General features: G+C 39.4%; 1 protein-coding gene across 1 annotated transcript in view; it reads left to right on the top strand.

Moving 5' to 3' along the window:
* ADAMTS3 (ADAM metallopeptidase with thrombospondin type 1 motif 3) overlaps nt 1-22,000 on the top strand; it is a 216,543-nt gene that overhangs the window by 8,343 nt on the left and 186,200 nt on the right. Inside the window, exon 3 of the mRNA XM_054591487.1 lies at nt 13,012-13,418. Within this exon, the coding sequence (XP_054447462.1) occupies nt 13,012-13,418 (407 nt within the window). The remainder of the gene's footprint in view (nt 1-13,011; nt 13,419-22,000) is intronic.

The raw sequence follows: 22,000 nt of genomic DNA, 5'->3' as shown, positions 1-22,000 counted from the left end.
TTCTTTTCACCTTATTTATTAAAATTTCTAATTTTCCATTTCGTTGAGAGAAAATTTTTATATTAATCATGACTCCTTTCAATATAAGAAATAGGAACCGAGTTGACACTGGTTAAGGAAAACAAAATTGATCATGTGATCAAAGTCAGATATGGCTGGATCTGAGAACTCAGAATAATGTCAGGAATCAATCTCTCTCTTTGAATCTTTCTCCCTCCCTCCCTCCCTCCCTTCCTTCCTCATTTTTCCACTGTGTTCACTTTATTTCTCTATCAGGATAAGATGGCCATGTCTACAACAACCCCCGCCCCCACCCCCTGCAGCTGACACAGTAGTGGCAAATACTACCATCAGCATCTCTCTAGGCTGTCATTCTACCTTTTATGCCACTAGACAGAACACTTCTTTTTTGACAGCTCCAGGAATGCTCCTGGTAGGGCTTTTATTGGCTACCTAGCCAGGGTCGTAAGTTTATCCTTGGTCATTCACTGTAGTCAGGAATGCAGTATTCTGATTGGCCTCAATGGATATCTCAATGGAGATATTCAGCCCTTGACTTACAGGGACTAAGTGCGGAGTGCGGGATGGTTCACCTGAGGGAGAATTGGCGTGGAGTGTGGGATGGGTGCTGACGTGGCACACATGTGCAGTAGGGGCCCAGGTATGAGGACTCCCCAGCACACAGGTATGGGAACTGGTGGCTGCCTTAGGCAGAGTAATGGCTCCAAAGATGTCTGCTTCTGAATCCCTGGAACCTGTGAATATGTTATATTACACAGCAAAGAGGAGTTAAGTTTGCAATGAAATTAAGGGTGCTAATCAACTGACCTTGAAAATAGAGAGATTATCCTGGATTATCCAGGGGGTAGTACTTATAAATGAAAGAGGTAGATGAAAGAAAGATGGCAACATAAGAAAGACTTGGTGGATATTGCTGGTTTTGAAATGGGGGAAGGGAACCATGATCTAGGAAATACAGTCAGCCTCTGGAAGTTGAAAAGGGAAGTTGAAAAAGTTGAAAAGGCGTGTGACCAATTTCCGACTTTTGACCTCTAGAACTATGGCATAACATATTCATGTTGTTTTAAGTCACCAAGTTTGTGGCAGTTTGTTACAGCAGCAAGGGGAAACTGATCCAGTGGCCTTGTGGGCTGTCCCAGTTTCCCATACTTTTGTTAAACCAAGAGTCAGAGTGTTTTAGATTTGGAAAATATAATTACCACAAGTAATATTTCAGTGAGCCTTTAAAAATGCTATCCGCATTTCTTATCTGTCATATTTTCCCCAGCCTTTGGCCCTGGAGACAAATGCTGATTTTCCTGGCTTTAAATTCTGGACTCAAATTAAATTAGTCTTCAAAAATATTATATATCAACCAATTATAAGATGTATGAGAAATACTAATTTTTAGAATGCCTAATATAGCTCTTGAGTCTGCAAGATGATAAATACAGCCAGTAGAAGTACTTCTTTAAAAACTAAGATTGGAATGTTAAAATTTTGACATTTGGGCCTCTTTTAAAAATAATTCTCTTCTATTATCCTATTATTGATTATTTGACTATCTTTAGGTGTAGCAAAGAAGAAAAATACTTGGGGTTTTTTAAAAAATAACATTTTTTGGGGGGGCTTTTAAAAATTTTCTTGAAAGATCTTCTCTTACCTGATTTCATATTCTGGAACAGTAAGGAATGAGCTGTTCTTTCCTAACTGCCTCCCTTGAACATAAACAATTGTGCAATTGCAACAATTGTTTACAGAAAAAACCAGATTACAAAAATGAGAAGAATTTTTAAGTGTACAAGTATTTGCTCTTCCTTTTTTAAAGTTTTATTAATATGTATTTAATATTTTAAGTTTTTTATTGATGTTCAGTTACCGTTGTCCCCATTTCTCCCCCATTGCTCTCCCCTGCCCTGTCCACCAGAATAATCCTCAAAACACCTTTTTGCTTTTTCCTCAAATAGCTCATAAAAACTCTTTGACTATAAAAATGGGTTTGCAATGAAAAAAAAAAATGTCAAAGAGTTTCTTGGCCTAGAGGACATGAAGTGAGGACAAAGAATTTGGCTGTGTTCAGAAGTTCAGCATGTATCACAATTAATTTTTAATTGCTTTCAAAAGAAGCTGTGCCCCCTTCTCTGTTAGTGTTTACAGCCTTGGGAAGCCCTTTGGCGTGCAGTGTCCTTCCTAAGGTCCACTCTTCACCCCACTCACATCTTTCCTGGAGCAGCTGGCTCCTGTCATTTCTGATGAAAGTCATTCTCTTTCCTTTGGCTTGGGATTTGGAAATGTTGGAGCTACTTCTTTAGCAGATCTTGAAAATGCTTACTTGATTTTATTCTTGTGGCCAGATTGGTGCATTCTGAGAATTTATACCTGATAAAGGAAATTGTCTGTGCGAACTGCCTTTTCGTAATAGAGCAATCAGTTGGTTCTTGAGAGAGAATCCCGGTCTCTGGGTTGGGTAATGGAGCATAGGTTGTGACTGCCAGCCTGGCCTTGAGGCTCTGTGTTGATATGCAGTCTCTTCCAACCGCATCAGAAACACAGGCAGCGGTGGGGATACAGGGGAGAGGGGGGCCTGCAAGCTGTCGGGACATGGAAGGAATTTGAAACTGACTTCTTCTATTGCTCTATCTAGAGGATGATGATGGCGATGGTGATGAGAACATCCCCTAATTTTTCATTTTTTGAAACGTTATTAGATGGGACAAGCCCTGTATGTGACTTACCTTGTTTGATTCCTATTATTAGTCCTATTTCACAGATGACTTCTCTGAGCCTTACTTTTCATAATTTCCTTGCAGGATACCAAAGAGTGTATCAGTTTGAAACCAACCAGAATTCAAACACAGTGCTTTCTGACTCCAGACCTTTAGTGCTCAACCACCATACCTTTCTCCCTCCCTTGCCTGGGATTAAAGACATACTGCAGCAATCCCAATAAAGTGTGTGCCTGTGGTGGCTTTAGAATTATTTAGATTAGCTAAAAATTGCTGTGAAATGTGCGAGCTTTGTACTGCAGTCACTCCAGGTCCTAGCAGCATTGATTGTACTACCGAACACTTTTGTCCTCTTACTGTTCTATAGTGTAGTCTTCAAAATGTGCTGGGGACATCTCGTATCCCTAGGAGATATTTGTGTATCATTCTACAACACACTTAGAATGATACCAGACTTCCTGTCCTCAGCTGTAAGCATATATGACTGAATGCGTGAAGGAGTTTGGAGGATCCCGGAGTGTGGGCCACAGTGTTAGTCTGTGAGAGCGTTCCCTCCCAAGAATTCCCACTTCCAAAAATAATCATTGATTCTATTTTTCCCCAAAGACCAATGTACACTGGGAACGTTTAAACACAGTTAAGATACCACATGTCTGTCTCAAAGAGCATAAAAATCTCTTCAAGGACAAGACAGAAGCGTATAACTTTTCTTCCATAGAGATTTTTATAACTTTCATACAGACAATGCATGACAGTGAGAATAAGGAAGCTTAGACCAGGAGGGTGTGTTCTGGACAAGTTAGCAGGGAAGAGTTCTTGGAAAAGATGGGGTGTGAAATAAACCACAGGGGATGGGTTGAACTTGCACAGACGAAGAAAAAGCAGCAGTTCCTTTACTCTGGGTGGTAACACCGAGCAGGGCTGTGAAGGCCGATTAGCACGTCATACTAGGCTCATGGGGAGAGTTGGTGTTGAAAAGGAATTAGGGATAGAGGGCAGAGGGCCTTAAACCTCAAAGTAAAGTTTTAATTTATTTAAGTCACGTATTCTCTGAATTTCACTTTCTTGTGAAGTGAGAGGATTTTGTTAGTAGGTGGTATTTCAAGCCAGTTTTAGGTTTAACATAAAAAAATAGATATCTTTGATGTCTTGGTTCTTACCTGTCTCTTCTGAGAGACTTTGTTTCAAAATCTACTTTGTCTGGTATAAGTATTGATATTCTAGGCTTTCATTTGTTTGTTTGTTTCCATTTTCATGAAATCTCTTTTTCCATCCCTTTCAGTCTGTTTGTCTTGTGATCTGAAGTGAGTCTCTTGTAGACAGCATATATAATCGTTTTGTTTTCTTATCCATTCAGCTATCTTATGTATTTTGATTGGCACATTTAACCCATTTACATTTAAAGTAATTATTGCTTGATATGTAATTATTACCACTTTATTATTCACATTTCATATTTTAGATCTTTTTTCCTTCTTCAAGAAGTAACTTTAATATTTCTCAGAATATTGTTCTGGTGGTGATGAACTCCTTTAGGTTTTTCTTGTCTGAGAAGAAGCTGTTTTTATCTCTCTCAATTGTAAAGAATAGCTTTGCTGGATACAGTAATCTTGGCTGCATGTCTTTGCTTTTCATCAATTTGAATATTTTTTGCCAGTCCCTTCTGGCCTGCAAAGTTTGTATTGAAAAATTAGCTGCCATTTTTATGGGAGCTCCCTTTTAGATAACTAACTATTTCCCTTTCTACTTTTAGGATTCTCTTTTTGCCTTTAACCTTTGGCATTTTTTAAAAAATACTTTATTTATTTTTAGAGAGAGGGGGAGGGAAGGAGAAAGAAAGGGAGAGAAACATCAATGTGTGGTTGCCTCTCAAGCACTCCCTACTGGGGACCTGGCCCACAACCCAGGCATGTGCCCTGACTGGTAATCAAACCGGCAACCCTTTGCTTCATAGTCTGGCATTCAATCCACTGAGCCACACCAGCCAGAGCTAACTTTTGGCATTTTAATTATGATGTGTCTTGGTATGGGCCTCTTTAAGTTCATCTTGTTTGAGACTCTCTGCACTTACTGGGTTTTTATGTCTATTTCCTTTACCAGGTTTGGGAAGTTTTCAGTTATTATTTCTTCAAATTGGTTTTCAATTTCTTGCTCTCTCTCTTCTTCTGGTACCCTTATGATATAAATGTTGGTATGCCTGACATTGTCCTGAGGCCCCTTAATCTTCATTTTTACGGATTGTTTTGTTTTGTTTTGTGGTTCTGATTGTGTTTTCTGCTACTTTATCTTCCAAATTGCTGATTTATTCCTCTGCTTCATCTAAGCTACTATTGATTCCCTGATGCATTCTTTTTTAAATTTAATTTATTTTTAATCGTATTTTCTCCATTACCATTTGTCCCTCTTATACCCCCCTCCTCCCTACAATCACCACACCGTCGTCCATGCCCAGGAGTCCTTTTCTGCTCCATCCCTTCACCCCAACCCCTCAACCCCCGGCCCCACCCCGAGCTGTCAGCCGGCTCTCTATCTGTGAGTTTCAGTTATTCTGTTATGGTAGTCTTCAGTCTGACTGGTTCTTTTTTATGTTTTCTATCTCCTTTTTGATGCTGCTTATTTATTTAAGTTCTCACTGATACAAGTATTTTGAAGTCTGCCCCTGACAGATTGCTTGTCTCCATTTTGTTTAGTTCTTTTTCTGAAATTCTGTTCTTTCATTTGGGACATGTTTCTTTGTCTCCTCATTTTGGCTGCCTCCCTGTGCTTGTTTCTATGTATTAGGTAGAGCAGTTATATCTCTTGGTCTTAGTAGGGTGGCCTTATGTAGTAAGTGTCCTGTGGGGCCTAGTGGTGCAGTCTCTCTAGTCACCTGAGCCAGATGCTCTAGATGTGCCTTTTGGGTGGGTTGTGTGTGCCCTCCTGTTGTACGTTGTGGCTGAGCCTTGATTGCTATTGAGACATCAGTGGGAGGGGTTGACACTCAGGCTGATTGGTTGTCAGGACAGGCCATGACTACAGTGGAGGAGCTATTGTGCAGGGCCTGGCCCCATAAAGCAGGATTCACTAGCAGGGCTCTGGCACCTGCTGAGCCTTCCCTTTGAATGTGTTGTTGTGGAGGTGATTGGGTGGTGCTCTGGTGTGGTCTGAAGCTGGCCACCTGGTGGGTTCATTCTGGGACCTCTTGGGAGGTTCAGGCCAAGGTCATCTGCTGCCTGTGCCCTGCCCTGGGTCACTTGGCATGAACTACAAAGTGATCTGCAGGTGGTTGCCACTTGTAATGGGCTTGGAGGTGCCAGGGAGAGGCCAAGCTGCAAACCGATGCCCGCTGCCAGAACCTAGGCCTTTTAAATGTGGGGCTTTGAAACAGCTTTCCTGGCAATAATTTAGATAATATTTTAGTACAATTTATGTAGTACTTATTAATGAGAAATTATATGTAGGGAGTTTGGACTTGGCACTTGCAGCTTTTTGCTTTGAGGCCGTGAGGAATTGAAGGTGATTTGAAGAAAGGGGAGAAATTCCTAAGGAGACATCAGTATGTCTCCTTGAATGATATTTATGCGTATTGGGGGGAAAGTTAAAATGAAGTCAGTTTTCTAGCCTGGAGGTTTGGGAGATTCAGCACATCATGTCAGGAAGGCAAGCTAAATGTTCAAGTAAAATTGGAAATTTGCTTTAGATATTTGAAGGGTAAAAGAGAGTGTAAGAAACGTTATTCTCAACAGAGTGTGGTCACATTGAGGTATCAGTTTGAGGGAGCTTCTTTTTTTCTTTTCACCCATATTTACTGAGGGCTTGTTTTGTGCAGAGTATCATGCTTAAACACAGACATGTGTAAATGGGTCCGAAGCCTCAGAAATGATTAAAATTTGGGAAGTATTGGAAAAGTCTAACTTGGTTGACATTAAAACAGAAAGTTTGACTAGCTTAAAGGTCTGTAAGTACATGGAAACAGAACACTGAATCCTCAAAACCTTTGATGTACAGATGTGTACATGTACCACACATACGTACATGTACATTTACACAAGGATGTGGTTTTTTTTTTATGCAGCTCAAAAGGTAAGAAAGCATTAAGTTAAACTCTAGAATAAGGAATTTAGATATAAGAGAATTCTCTGACAAGGAGGATCGTTAGTGTTATAATTAGACTGCTGGCAGAAATGTGACAATACTTTTTCTTAAACGTAGTTCAAGGTTCTGAGGAGACCTGGAATAAAAACATACCTCTCTTACCTGCCTGGGTTCTGAACAAGTGGAGAAACAGCAAGTCTAAAGACACAGTGAAAATATTTTTTACAAAAGAGGCCGGGATGAAGCAGGGGGCGCACATGGGGTTAGGCCGTGTTCTGGCTGACTGGTACCTCATCCACTATGGGTCAGGCCTGCCCCTGGGGACAGGGAAGAGAACATGGGCTCCTAATCACGGTCCTCCCCAGGAAGAATGATGAGGGAGCTGAGAGCTTTGCAAACCTCTTGCTTTTCCCTGACTACGAATCACATACCTTACTCCGCTTTCCCAGGAGGGGAGTTTGGTTGGGGAAGGGTGCGTTAACGGGAACGAAGAGGCCTGGGATACTCCGGAAACAGTCCTCACAGGGAGCAGGAACAGGCTAAAGGCATTCTAACTTAAGCAAAATAATGCTACCTACTTGAGATGCCTTAATTGTAAGAAAAAAGGCAAAGATTAGATAATTTTTCAAGGTCATTTTTATTTTTGACCTGTGTAGTTATAATTCTGTGCATACCCAAAGGGATTGCAAAGTGGGGGCTGATTTCCTGCTGCCTGCTTTTAAATGTGACCGGCTCTGTGTCTGCTTTCCAGGAGATTTGTTTAATGATTAGAACCTTTTTTTTGGTGTTGTTGTTGTTCTTGGTAATTTAAAATGTAAGATACTATGAAAAGTTTGATTTATAGGTTAGCAGGAACTATGAGAAATGTGCCCAATGTTTGTAAGCAAAATTCTGGCTGTAGAGGTACATAACAACTTGTGTAGTTTATTGGCATTGATTGTTTGGTCATAAATTACTATTTGGGGTAAAGAAGATGCATTAGAATTTCAGATACCCCCTCAGGCTCAAACCACTCTCATTCATTCATTGATTCACACACAGGTATTTATTGAATGACTTCAGAGTCTGTTTTAGGCACTGGGGAACTGCAGTGAAGGGAATAGATAAAAAACATCCCTGCCCTCCTAAAGCTTATATACTACTAGGTATAAAGAAACAATAACAAATAAACACGCAAATGCAATTTATGGCTTGAGATGGTGACAAGTTTTGTGAAGAAATGCAACACATGAAAGGGCGATAATGATGGGGTGGTCACTGGTGGTCAGGACCGACCTCTCGCTGGGAGGGTCGCGGTTAAGCAAAGGCCTGATGGAGCTGAGGGGTGACCCACGGACTTGTCTCGGGGAAGGGCACTGATCAGAGGAAAGAGTAAATATAGTGACCTTGAGATGCGAGGATTCCCAGTGCTAGGCTGTGAGCTGTTTACTCTGGGATGGCTTTTGAGGAGAAGCATGACATGATCTGCCACTTTACTGTAGCTCTTTATTGAGGATAACCGATATCAGGGAGGAGCAGAAGCAAGGAAAATGGTTATGAGGTTCATTCAAAACTGAGATGATGGTTGTTTGGCTTAGGGTAGTAGCAGGGGAGGTAGTGAACAGTGGTGAATGTCTGGAGATATTTTGAAGGTAAGGTCGATAAAATTTGTGAAGAGATTTGGTGTGTGGTGTGAGAAGAGTTAAGGTTAAGGATGGTTTAGTCAAGTTTTTGGTCTGAGTAACTGGGAGGATAGAGTGGCCATTTCCTGGCACAGGTGAGGGATCCGTTTGGAAGCAGGAAGATAGAAAATTTACTCTTGGAAATGTTTCGTCGAGGTGCTAGGGAATGTCCCCATGGAGAGGATCCACAGGCAACTGCACTGACAAGGAGAGCTCATGGGAGAAGCCTGGGCAAAGAGGTACGATCGGGAAGGTGCTCAAAGTCAGGGACAGGGTGAGCTCACCAGGCTGGAGACAGCGGATGTGGAAGAGTCATTGGCACTGCAGGCTGTGCGGGCGATGGGGATAAGGGAGCATGAAGGACAGTGAGAGAGGAGACCAGTGAGGGAAGAGGAGAGAACCAGAGGAGAATGGTGTCCTGGAAGCTAAATGCTAAAAAAAGTATTTCAGGAAGGAAAGAGAAACTGGGTCAAATGCTGCTCATAGGGCAAGTATGAAAATGGAGTCTTGACCATTGGGTTAAGCTACATGGGGTTACTAATGACCTACCCAAGGGCCCGATTAGAGTGGGTTAGAGAAAGAACAAGCACGTGAAGAGGGGAATCAGAGGCATCTTATTAGTTGAGCTTTTGAAGTGTTTTGCTATAAAGGGGAGCGAAGCAATGGATTAGCTAGAGGAGGATGTGGCGTTGAAAAAGTATTTTTATTTTTGTTAGAGATGAGAAATACGGCAGCTTATTTATTTGCTGGAGGGAATGATCTAGCGATATGGGGACAATTGATGAGGAAAGAGAGAAGACAATTGCTGAAGCTGTTCTTGCAAAGGCAAGAGGGGCTAGGATGTGGTATGCAAGTGGTCCGTTTGCTCTTAGGTAAGATTGCCGACAGCACACAGATAACAGTGGGGAGGCGGACTGTGCGCCACCCCTGAGTCCTGCCTGTGTAATCAGTGAGCGCAGTGTGGCTTTACAGTGGCCCTAGCCCTCCGTGCTTGCAAAAGTTATGGCCCACGAAAACCTGTACTTACCTATTGCTGTGGCCCTTCAGCCATCTCAGCTTACAGTTGAATAGTTTCCTATATTAAAATTGCACATGGGTGTTATTTTAATGAGTAGATAACTTACATGTAAGTTAAAATAGCTAGTCCTTATTGAAATATTGGTGTAATCTCATTTAATCCTCTCACCAAACCTATGAAGTTGGAATTATTGCTAACAAATGAGGAAACTGAAGGAAAAATAAAGAACTTCTTCAAGTTTATATGTTAACTTGCTGTTTTCTGACACTGTGGTTTATTCTTTAACCATAGGCTGTATTGCTTTACGGGAATATTTGGGCCTGTGAAATCTGTAATTTCTGAATGCAGCAAATTAACATTGGATATGATTTGGTTTTATTGTTTGATTGTTATCTGAGATGAAATACTTTTGATAGCTGTGAGCTTTACCCACCACTCCTTTTTTTTTTCTCCCAAAGACTGAGAATGTAAGAAATGTTTGAAACTGCGCTGGAGGAAAAAAGTCAGTTGACTGGCTATGGGGAGGCAGGGTGTCGTCGTCCTTGTGGTAGTTTTCCTTTGCAGGTTGGATTTTAAATTACAAGTTGACAGTAAGATGTTCCATCTATTCTGAAGTGAATAAGAGCGTAGGAGCATGATCTTCAACTTCAGCATGATCAGAATGGAAATTTTCCTTCGGCTCCTCACTGGCGCGTGTCAGGCCTTCTAGCCCTGCCTTCTCATTTATAAACTAGGGATAATAGTACCTACCACTGTGACTGTTGCGACAATTAGACATGCTATATTCTTGGGCACAAAGCACAGCCCAGTATTTATTCTGCTAATAAATGGCAGGTGACTAGGTAGCTCCTTTGTTTGTTAACTTATCATCCAGGGATGGTAGCCTGAGAGGCTATTAAGTGCATCTTTTTCCTTGATTACCTTAATTTCCACCTGGAAAATGACTTACTCGGGGTTTAATTTCAGAAATGTTTCTTAATGTGCACGTTTTAGGAATGATTTACTAATTAGCATTAGAGAAGACAAAGCTCTATAGCAATACACCATCTTTATTTTGAATAAAAATTCAGAACATGGTGTCTGACGGGAAAAATGGAACTGTCCCAGTGAATCTGGAATGCATGGTTTACTGTCAGCATGAGACTCTGGGTATCCTCTTGGGCACGGTGCAGCCTCCCTGCATTCTTCTTAAATTCTCTTGTCCTCCAGTCACTTAATCCAGGTATCAGTATATTGTCTAGACTTTGGTTGTGTGAATTCCTTTCAGTGGAGATGGGAAATCCGTGTATTAAAATTAAGCATTGCTTTCTCCTTCCCATGGAACAGTAAACAGATGGTTAGAGAAAGAGTTATAACTGGGATTAATGGTGCAGCCAGATGCTCATGGGCCTTGGATAGTAAGTCAGAGTGTGGAGCAGCCTAGACAAAGCAAAGGTTCTTTAGTTACCTGCATTACCACCTGAACACATATTAAAAAATCCTACTGACAGGAGACCCTGCAAAGTACAATATCTTCTTTTAGAGTATATTGGGAATACCAGGTTGAGTGGAAGTTCTTATCCTCAGGAATTAATTTGGGGTAAGATTAGTCAGCCCACGTCCAAGATCCTGATTCATCCTTTGCTACGGGAACTTTCCCCTCCTTCACTTCCACTCCTGTGACACTTGAGTTCATTTCCTAAAGTTTAGAGTCCTTTCCCTAAACCAGAATTTCCAAAAGCATTCCCCTGAGATTTGCGGTAGGGAGACCCATCTTTCCGTCTGTGTGGATGGTAATGCCTCATGCAGGTCCTTGGTGATGACATGGAGCTCCTATGACTCAGGGCCCCTGCTGTTGTTGTGTGACTGTGCTCCCGGCTTGGAGTCAGGCTTCACTGTCTCTGTGACAGGACAGTCCCCACTCTTCCTCTTCCTAATAAGTATTTGCAACTCTGTTACTTACTCTGTGCATTTAATAAAGACAGAGGTTTTGTTTAAATTCATTGGTCGCTATAAGCAGCATAATGATTACAACCATGCACTCAAGAAATTTCCAAGTTGCAAAATGCCTTTGTTTGTCTTCTGGTACTTTACACATTGTTTAAGGCATTTAAAAAGCAGGAAAATAATGGAAACATAGTGATTCTATAAGGATATTTTAAGAGTATAGATTGTAGGTTCATTTGCGGGTCTCAAACTCTATTGGATGACAGATAAAAATTTTTAAAGATAAGAAAAGAAATTCTTGTACATAATAGCAACTTTGTTAAAAGTTTGTTGCAGGTGTTAGTTAAGCAATAACTAATTAATTGGGAACATGTTTGGATTGTAAGCAAGCAGATTCTGTAAGTGAGGAGTATTTATTTGTGAATCATAATTTTTTCAGGGTGCTTTAACGTACCACAGGACTAGTCTTAGGCTAGAACTGTGAAGGTGGAGAACTGTTTAATTCATGTTGGCAGATTTCAGTTTCCATGCTTTCTTGCTTTGTCCTGTTGCCCTCTCATTTCCATCAGCATCCACTGTCTTCTGCCTTCAAAATTATTTATATTAAGGGATAAGTGGTTCATTCAGTGTATTATTTTTCCCTAGGATGCTTGCATTTTAGCAGACATAATACTCAACGTTGACCAAACTAGGGGCATTAAGTTCTAACTATGAAATTCAGTTTAACATGTAAGTGGCCACCCATGTTGTCAGGTGGATCCAAAATGCACTTCCATATTCAAATGAGTATCTGTCTCGTGAAAGGAATATGGTGCAAAATGAGTGCCACTTGCTCTTGACTAACTAGTACCTGTGTGTTCAATTTATAGATTATTGTTCCTTATTTTTTTACCCATTTCTTCATTTTCTGAAAATGTCCTGTGATTTTTGGGACGTGATGTGATGTAGCGGAATGAATATATGAGAACTGGAGTAGCACCTGGATCCATATTCGAGCCTCACTGTTATTTGACCGTGTACACATACCTTCCGAGGCTCAGTTTCCTCATCTGTAAAGTATGATTGTTAGGGTTGTTATGATAGAAAAAAAAATGTGTATAAACTACCGTGTATAAATTATATGCCATGGTAGGTGCAACATAAAGCAGCTATTGTAATTAGTGTAAATTCTAGGATTTCTATAAGAAAAAAATTTAAAGATAAGAAAATAATTTCTTCTATATAATAGCAACTTTGTTAAAAGTTTGTAGCAGGTGTCTGTTAAGCAATAACTAACCGGGAACATGTTTCATGTTTTGATTATAAGCAAGCTAGGTATTGTTCCTGGAAACTTTATTCATGTTCTCAACTATATAAATGAGACATGAATGTTCACATTGTAATAAACTTTTTTAAAAAATAAAGATTCTTTGAACACAGAGTTCCCTAGTTGCATTTGAAAAATGATTTGAGTTCTCAAAGTGTAAAACTTTTGAGATGATTCAGAAATGTACTTATTATGTAAGTTGAGGTACAGTCTTGTGAGGTGGGCACTTTATGCCTGGGCTGGGTCCTCCTGTGTTCTCTTGTTGCACAGGGTCCTACGACTCTACTTTTCACTCCACAGATTCACCAATAAAGAGAAAGAAAGAGTATGAGCTGGTGACTCCAGTGAGCACAAATCGAGAAGGACACTATCTCTCCCACATTCTTTCTGCAAGTCACAAAAAGAGATCAACGAGGGACGTGTCTTCCAACTCTGAGCAATTGTTCTTTAACATCACAGCATTTGGGAGAGATTTTCATCTGCGACTAAAGCCCAACACCCAGCTCATAGCTCCTGGGGCTGTAGTGGAATGGCATGAAACATCTCCAGTGCCTGGGAATATATCCAGCCCTGTTAATGATCATCAACCAGGAAGTGCTTCTGAAAGAATCTGGAAAACAGAGCCTTTGCAGACTAACTGTGCTTACGTTGGTGACATCATGGACATTCCAGGAACCTCTGTTGCCATTAACAACTGTGATGGTCTGGTAAGACTCATTCCCTTTGTATTTGTATCCCAGGCATGTGGGAGTGTAGCATGGCTTCAGCATGGTTTGGAAGGTAGAGGTGGAAAGAAGCCTCAGAATTATATTTTAAATTTAGGAAGAAGCAGTAGAAAGCATTTTACTGTCAAAGATGTGTGCTTTGGCTTAATTTTTACATGAAGACAACATTCCAAGAAACAAAAGACAGCTATTTTAGTAGTTTTCTTTTTGCTTATATTTTTACTTGTGTTACACCGGGGAATTTTATTTTCTTATTTCTTTCAAAGTGTTCTGAAAACTTTCTAAAGAACCTTAGATTCCTCCAAAATGATAGTATTACACTTCTTATGTGGAAACTTTTGATATCTTCTTAAGTATTTTGAAAGCATTCTTTTGGCCTCCCCACAGAATTCTAAAATGGGAACTGAGCAGATCTTATATCAGAATTTGTTCAAATAGCATAACTTTATGAACTCGAGATGTAGTTGTCTCTGTATGGTGGCTTTGTTTAATTTTTTCCTTTATCTTCAAGTAAAATACCCATATATTGCTGCTGTTCAGTTGGATGGTTGAACCCAATAGTAACTGACCCTTCTTTACACACTCTGCAGATGTGAAGTATTTTTATTTGTTTTGTAGCTCTAGATGTTATTTGAAAAGTGTGTCAATGTTTATGCCTTTTCTATCCACAGTTGACTTGGAGTTTTTATTTAAAATGAACAACCATTCTTCCTTTCTCTGGTTGCCAGGCTGCTGTTTCTTGGGAGTTCAGAGCTATTCCCTTTGTTTTGTCACTGCTTCTAAGAGTTCTCAAAATATTCCTTACATTCCTGCTTATAATTTTTCTACCTTGGCTGGTCTTCCACCAGTACTGTGAATATTCTGCTGTTTTCCTCTCTGTGCCTAAGGCCAACTCAGAGGACTTAGAATACCATATGTTTTAGCAAATGCTGTTGAGTTCCTTATTTCAGGCTTTATTTTTTAGTCTTGTACCACCCTATGATGTCCTGTAAAATTTTAAAAGCCAGCACAGAAAACTGTATAGAATATGTGTAGCAGGCCTGACTCTTCAAGTTGGATTCCATTAGTTTGGGATCCAGACCCTCATATTTGGAGTTGGACCATGTGCTGGGGTTAGAAGACAGAACGGGTCTCTCTAATTCTTCTTATTCTACACAAAGGGTGACTAGACCTGAATTAACTAAGTTTTTGAGGTTTCAAGTCCTCTCTGAGAGAGCTTGATTTAGTACTGCAAATATATAAGTGGAAATAAATTATAGAAAAAGTACTGTTTTATAAAGCTTTTAAGTAAAATATATTGATTAGAAAGCTTAACTCAGCACAATTTTTTTAGATTTTAAGCATAAAAAATATCATGTGCCTTTTATCTCCTCAGCTACCACTTGAAACTTGGGATATTGGCTTAAAAACCAGCTTAAGGAAAGCAAAAGGCAAGGAAATTTTATAATGGATTATCACTGTGATTTTCAAACCCAATTTAGCAATGTTTTATTTTTACTGTACATGTGAGATTATGTAAGATTATGTAATTATAGATTCAGAAATCTGGGGCAATAACACTTTGTGCTAAAAAAAGAAAAATAGATATAAATTGCAAGTGAAATTATTAGGTTTGTTTAATTTATCATTTTAAAGACATGGTATTCACTGTTGACATCGTATATATGTAGATACAGCAGGTGCATGCATGTGTGCATACAGCACACTACCAGTGTACACTATAGGTATCCATTTGTTCCATTTGTTGATATAATCCATCAATTAATTTAAAGTCTTTTGCAGGGAGCCAGTCACAGGCCAAGCACTATTCCAGGCACTGTGTAATACTGAAAGGAATAATCATGGTTACCATGCCCGTGGAACTCAAAAATGTTAAATATGCTGCAGAATTTAAGTATCAAAATATTTAAAAATATATATATATATGTTTATATGTGTATATTCATACATTTGGGTGCATATATGCTTGAGTCATGTTTAACTTAAACATTGGGGTTCAAAGGAGTATTTTGTACAGGTTTTATGAATGGGACAGTTTCAACCCAGAGAAAAGTGGCCCAGGCCTTCAGCTTGATCCAGCAAAAGGGTCTGTCTGGCTTGTAGCAGGCAGTGCTGACTAGGAGGGTGTGCAGGATGGAAGCCTCTTCCCCGGTTTCTAGCTCATGGTAGCTGTGGAGGGAAACTGAAGATGATGGCAGGGAGAGAAGCCAGGGGTATTGCGATCAGTTATGTGACTTGGTGCACTGTGACTTTGAAATGGACAAGACTCTGAGACAGAATTAATTTCTATTAAACAGAATGTTCTAATTTTAAAAAAAAGTACTGCTCAAAGTATGTCTACTGACTTAGGTTTCTGACCAGTACAGAAAGTGAGATTATATAGAGAGACTTTTATAGCAATTGGACAGTTACTGTATTTGTTTTGGTTCCAATAACAAAAAAATGGATCTGCTTTTTGACCCAGCGATCCCACTTCTGGGAATATATCCAAAGGAACCCAAAACACTAATTAGAAAGAACATAAGCACCTCTATGTTCATTGCAGCATTATATACAGTTGCCAAGACGTGGAAGCAGCCCAAGTGTCCATCAATTGATGAGTGGATGAAACAACTATGGGATATTTACATGATAGAATTCTACTTGGCCATAAAAAAGAAAAAAATTTTACCCGTTGCAACAGTGTGGATGGACCTGGAGAACATTATGCTAAGTGAAATAAGCCAGCTAGAGAAAGACAAATACCATATGATTTCATTCATTTGCAGAATCTAATGAACAAACTGAACTAACAAGCAAAACAGAGACAGATTCATAGATGGAGAACAGGTGACAGCTAGTTGCAGGGTGGTTAGTGGGGAGAGGGATTGAGCTAAAAGGAAAAAGGACTCATGGACATGGACAATAGTGTGGTGATTGCTGGGCGGAAGGGAATATAGGGGACTAAATGGTAATGGAAAAAAATACAATAAAAATTAAATTTAAAAATGAGGCTGTGGTTTTGTGTCTTGAATTTTATTTTTCTAGTAATTAGTTTCATTGTATTGTACAGTTGGGGAGAAAAGGAACTGTTCCTTCACCATTGATAGTTTGAAAAGCAGAAAGTGACTCTTAGCTCTTTATGCCTCTGGACATCAGAAACATGACTGAAATAGGTAGAGTCTCCCTCTTCCAGGTAACTGTGTGAAATGATCATAGGAAAGGTGCTTTAACGTAGACATTATTGGAGAGGACAGGCAAATTCCTTGAGTGATATTTCCAGAGTTATGGTCTAGAATATGATCAGGACATAGGCATGCTTAATAACTAAAATATTATTCTTTTTGTTTCTGAAATCATCTGCACAAAGGAATTGACAATAATTCTCACCCTGTGTGCCCAAGAACAATATCTGTTCCTGTCTAGCATGACCTTTTCCTATTCTTTGCCAAGATTACCATTTGTGAGTGACTGCTAATTCTTTACCAGTTTCAACTTTATTCTTGCTCTTGTCTGTCCCAATTATAGGTAAGAATTATTGAGATATTCAGTCATAGACTTGTCCCTGCTCTCTGACAGTATCCATTCGAGAACAAATCTCTGCTTCTCTAGGCCCTTTCCCCAAGTCACCCAACCAAATCCTAAATCCTGTTAGTAGTCTTTTCTTTTTCCCCCCTTAACACTTGATTGCTGAGATGCTAGTTCTTCCCTCTGGTGTGCATTCTGTCTCCATGCAACTTGTAATAAACCCGGCTTGTCAACTGCAGGTGTGCTCCTCGTGGTTTTTGGCTAGAGGGCATTGACATGCTCTAGCTCTCTCGTTTCTACATCTTTGAGGTGAGAGTTCAGTGGTTAGGAGTCATGGTGATGGCAGGCATTTCACACTCTTCTGGCTGAGAACCCAGCTGAAAATAGCTTTCTTTATTCCACAGAGCCCTGGCATTTGCTCTGTAACACCATTAAATCTCCCCTGCCAGCAGCAGCAGCTCACAATCATATTTTGTGGTCTATAAATTTGCCAAAATAAAGGATTTTTTGGTTAGTAGGCTTTATGTCATGTATTTCATAACTTAAGAAAATTGGATTTTTCTAGGCTTGCTAGAACAATATTGCTTTGTTAATTGTCCTAGATTATTATTAGAGGAAACAATAGGGAGTGGAAGAATTGACTGAATGGCTGTTTGGGGTTATCCAGTTCAGTGATTTCCTCATGGGTTGATAAGGGAGTTTGTCTAGGACAGAAGTTTTCAGCATTTTTTTTTGAAACATTTGAAATTCTTCCATCTAATGAAATTACTATGGGTTATCTAATAACATGTAAAATGAATACACCCAAGAAAGGCCTGATTCAAACACAGGTGGGAGATGTTCTTCTGCCCAGTGGCCCTTTCTTCTGCCTTGTTCTCATGCTAGACCACTCTTAGGCCTCCTGGGGCATCTACCAGAGATCTCCACTGTTAGGGCAGCAGGTCTTGGAACTTGAGGTTAAAATTTGTGAACGACCACAGAACTTTTTTCCTAAAATGTATGCTAGTCACATCTAGTTAATACTGGCAGCATTTTATGCTTTTTGGATTTGGGAAATGGCCAAGTGAAGTCTTTGTGGACTACTGTTACCTTAGAAAGAAAACAGCCATAAGATTTTCCTGCCTTAAAACTTGTACTTTAGGATTTTGTCTCTTCTAAAACATGTTCTTGTCATGCCTATTTCAGTGAGGGTAGAGGTATAAGCACTGTTTAAAAAAGTATTGAGATGGTGTAGCTGGGATTGAGAACATTTGACCAGTGATTGTAAATACAGCTCAATCTGGCTAATGAAGTGTCTGATACTAAAAATAGATATAGCTCTGTAGCTATTTATAATGGATTTAGAAAAGAGGGATTTCCAGGACTGATCTTTAGATGTTGACATTTGAACATCTGCTTTTATGAGAAGAACCTGATCGCTAACAGTCAGTCCCTCCCCACCTTTTCCTAGTTGTGGACCGTGTCTGTGGAAGGTGTCATGCATTTTGCTGATGGGACAAGAGGGAGATCTATGCCTTCATGGTTTATGTGCTGATTTAGGAGACCTTGAAGTTCTGAGGAACAAAGGAGTGAAACCTTGTTTCAGCTCTAGGCACTTACACCAGGCAATTTTAGCAATGTAAGATTAGGAGAAGCTCGAAGCCCCTATACCTTTTACTTTCTAGAAATAGAAGGGAAGAAGCATCAGGCATCAGCTCCTTTAAAATTGAAGAATGGGTGAGTGTCCTCTAAATTAGTTAGTCTGGGAGAACCAGTTTGTGACAGACCTTATGGCTTCTTCCCTGAGATTTGGACAAGCAGTGGCCTTATGGGAGCTGACAGTATTTCCCTGCCCCTGCCAGATATGGGCTGTTGGGTACATCTCCCACCTGCCTTCTTTCTCAGATAGGCAGGCTGCCAGTTTGTGCTTATGGGGGTGAAGAGGGAAGATTTGGCATAGTCCTTGATCATTTTCACATTTCATATCTAATTTTCATAAACCTGTGTCTAGCTTATTCCAAAATTTTTGGCTGTATTTCTCTTGCATGACTTAGTTGGTCTTATCTAAAAAAATAGCCAAAGATGTGAGCTTGGAATAAAGTAGGAAATGAAAAAAATCAAGACTGTTTTCAAATTTTGAAAATATTTCTTTTTACTACTTATTTTGTAGTTAATCTAAATCATTAATGTTTGTTTATGAGTACCACCCATTCAGTACATATTTGATTTACATAATTTTGATTATGATTTATTTCCCATTATCTTCTTTAACTTTGGTATAGTAAACTTTTTAATTAAGTTTAAAGATGAGTTAAAAATTGGGAAGAAGAGTAAATACGTATTGCAAGTCTGTCTTTAGACAGACATGGGAAACAGAATAAAAGGGGAGGGGAAGTACTTTTTCTTTCTGTTGCTGGCCTGGGAAGTGATGCTTCCTATTCTGAATGCCATGACAACCATGATTTTATCATAAGTCTAATATTTATTTTTAAAGATAGTCAAGACATACTTTAAGAGCTGTGAAAGTAGTGCTGAGCATATCTTAAATATCTTTTCAGTAAATTAATAAGATGAGAACAAAAGAACCATTATTGATATGATGACCTGTGCATAATCATGTTTTGAGATCATGGAGTTCTTTTTCAAAATTTTTTCTTTAATTTTTAATCGTTTATGCAATTACAGTTGTCCCCACTGCCCCCCACCTTTGCCCACCTCTCTCCAGCCTCTACCCAGCCTCTACCCAGCCTCTACTCCTGCTAACTAAACCCAGTCTCAAAGTTCTCAACTACAAAAAAACTCTTATTCATTTGATTTAATACTCTCTGCTTCTAGGAATAGTGATCAAGTTAATAAAGCATTCTGAGGTTCTAGGATATGTAAAGTGCTCTGCTGATTCCTGTGGCAAATAGTAAAGAAGGTCAGGTGTAATCTTTGTCTTCCAAGAGTAATGGAAATAAGATATGCAAAAGTAGAACCAAAGTACATGGCAGAATGTTTTCAATGCTCTAAGACTAAAATAGATGAAATGGGAAAGCTGGATAATGAAAAGATTATTTCTGCCTGGAAGGATGGTAGAAAGCTTCCTGGAGGAAGCAGTGTGTATGGTACCAGAGTACTGAAAAGATAAATATTTTTGTTTAAGTAATCACTGATGATGGCAGGGAATGGAACAGGATGGGTAGGAGGAGGAGCCTCTGAGAAAGCAGGGAATTGTGTGGAGGTCCACACGTGATGGCCATGAGAACGGGGAGAAAATGAAGTGAAGTTGATTTCATGAACTTTGTAACATATATAATGAATACACTGGAGAGCCAAAGAAGTCTTACATAGTATTTAATAGACTACAGGGCCAAATATGATGCAAAGAGGAGCGAGAGAAAGGAAGAGGAGGGTGTGTGGTTGACCTTGACAGGCCTGCACGGGCACTCAGGAGGACAGGAGGGCGAGGGTTCCTGGTTCTAATTATGTTGCCTTAGTTTTTTCATAGAAAAGTTACCTTGAAGTTATGAGGACTTTTTCTCTGGAGCTTAGACAGGTTTATCTTAAGTAACTTTTTTTTAACATCTGTCCTCCAAATTTTATCTGAGATGATTATGAAATTTGATTTTTTTAAAAATAGGACTTTCTCTTTTAGTTCCTAGGTCCTTCAACCTTTCATGTTTGATCAGTTAAGTGCCGCATTTAGTAAACCTCTTTCTATGGCTATAATTTCTTCCACTTAAAATGTTTTTCTCACTTTCTCACTATATTTACTATATGTTCATATCCCTCACTTCTTTATAGTCTCCAAAGAGTACTCTTTTTTTATTAAGCGTATTTTATTGATTATGCTATTACAGTTGTCCCATTTTTTCCTTTGCCCCTCTCTCCCTGGTATTCTTCCCTCCAGCAATTTCTGCCCCCCCACCGTCCCCTTAGTTCATGTCCATGGGTCATACATGTAAGTTCTTTGGTTTCTCCATTTCTCATACTATTCTTAACCTCCCCCTGTCTATTTTGTACGTACCAATTGTGCTTCTTATTCCCTGTACCTTTTCCATCATTTTTCCCCTTCCCCATCCCCACTGAATACCCTCCATGGAATCTCCATATCTATGATTCTGTTCCTCTTTTAGTTGTTTGCTTAGTTTGTTTTTGTTTTTTTAGATTCTGTTGTTGATAGTTGTGAGTTTCCTATTTTACTATTCATAATTTTGATCTTCTTTTTCTTAGATAAGTCCCTTTAACATTTCACATAATAAGGGCTTTATGATGATGAACTCCTTTAGCTTTACCTTGTCTGGGAAGCACTTTATTTGCCCTTTCATTTTAAATGATAGCTTTGCTGCATAGGGTAATCTTGGATGTAGGTCCTTGCTTTTCATCTCTTTGAATACTTCTTTCCAGCCCCTTCTTGCTTGTAAGGATTCTTTTGAGAAATCAGCTGATAGTATTATGGGAACTCCTTTGGAGGTAACTCTCTTCTTTTCTCTTGCCACTTTTAAGATTATCTTTGACCTTTGGCATTTTAATTATGCTGTATCTTTGTGCGGCCTTCTTTGGGTCCAACTTGTTTGGGATTCTGAGCTTCCTGGACTTGCATGTCTATTTCCTTCACCAAATGAGGGAAGTTTTCTTTCATTATATTTTTCAAAAAAATTTTCAATTTCTTGCCCTTCCTCTTCTCCTTCCTCTGGCACCCCTATGATTTGGATGTTGGTATGTTTAAAATTGTCCCAGAGGTTTCTAAGCCTCTCCTCATTTTTTTGAATTCTTGTTTCTTCTTTCTGTTCTGGTTGAATGTTTATTTCTTCCTTTTGTTCCAAGTCATTTGATTTGAGTCCCAGCTTCCTACCCTTCACTGTTGGTTCCCTGTATATTTTTATTTATTTTATTTTCTATAGCCTTCATTTCTTCCTTTATTTTGTGGCTATACTCAATCATTTCTATCAGCATCCTGATCACCAGCGTTTAGAACTCTGCCTCTGAGAGATTGGTTATCTCTGTGTCACTTAGTTGTTTTTCTGGGGTTTCATTCTGTTCTTTCGTCTGGGCCATATTTCTTTGTCTCCTCAATTTGGAAGCCTTCCTGTGTT

Source organism: Pteronotus mesoamericanus, unplaced genomic scaffold (assembly GCF_021234165.1).
Source record: "Pteronotus mesoamericanus isolate MK-2021 breed Mesoamerican mustached bat unplaced genomic scaffold, CSHL_Meso_final contig_130, whole genome shotgun sequence".
Lineage (NCBI taxonomy): Eukaryota > Metazoa > Chordata > Mammalia > Chiroptera > Mormoopidae > Pteronotus > Pteronotus mesoamericanus.
Note: the sequence above shows the minus strand (reverse complement) of the source record. Positions and strands in the feature narration are given on the sequence as shown.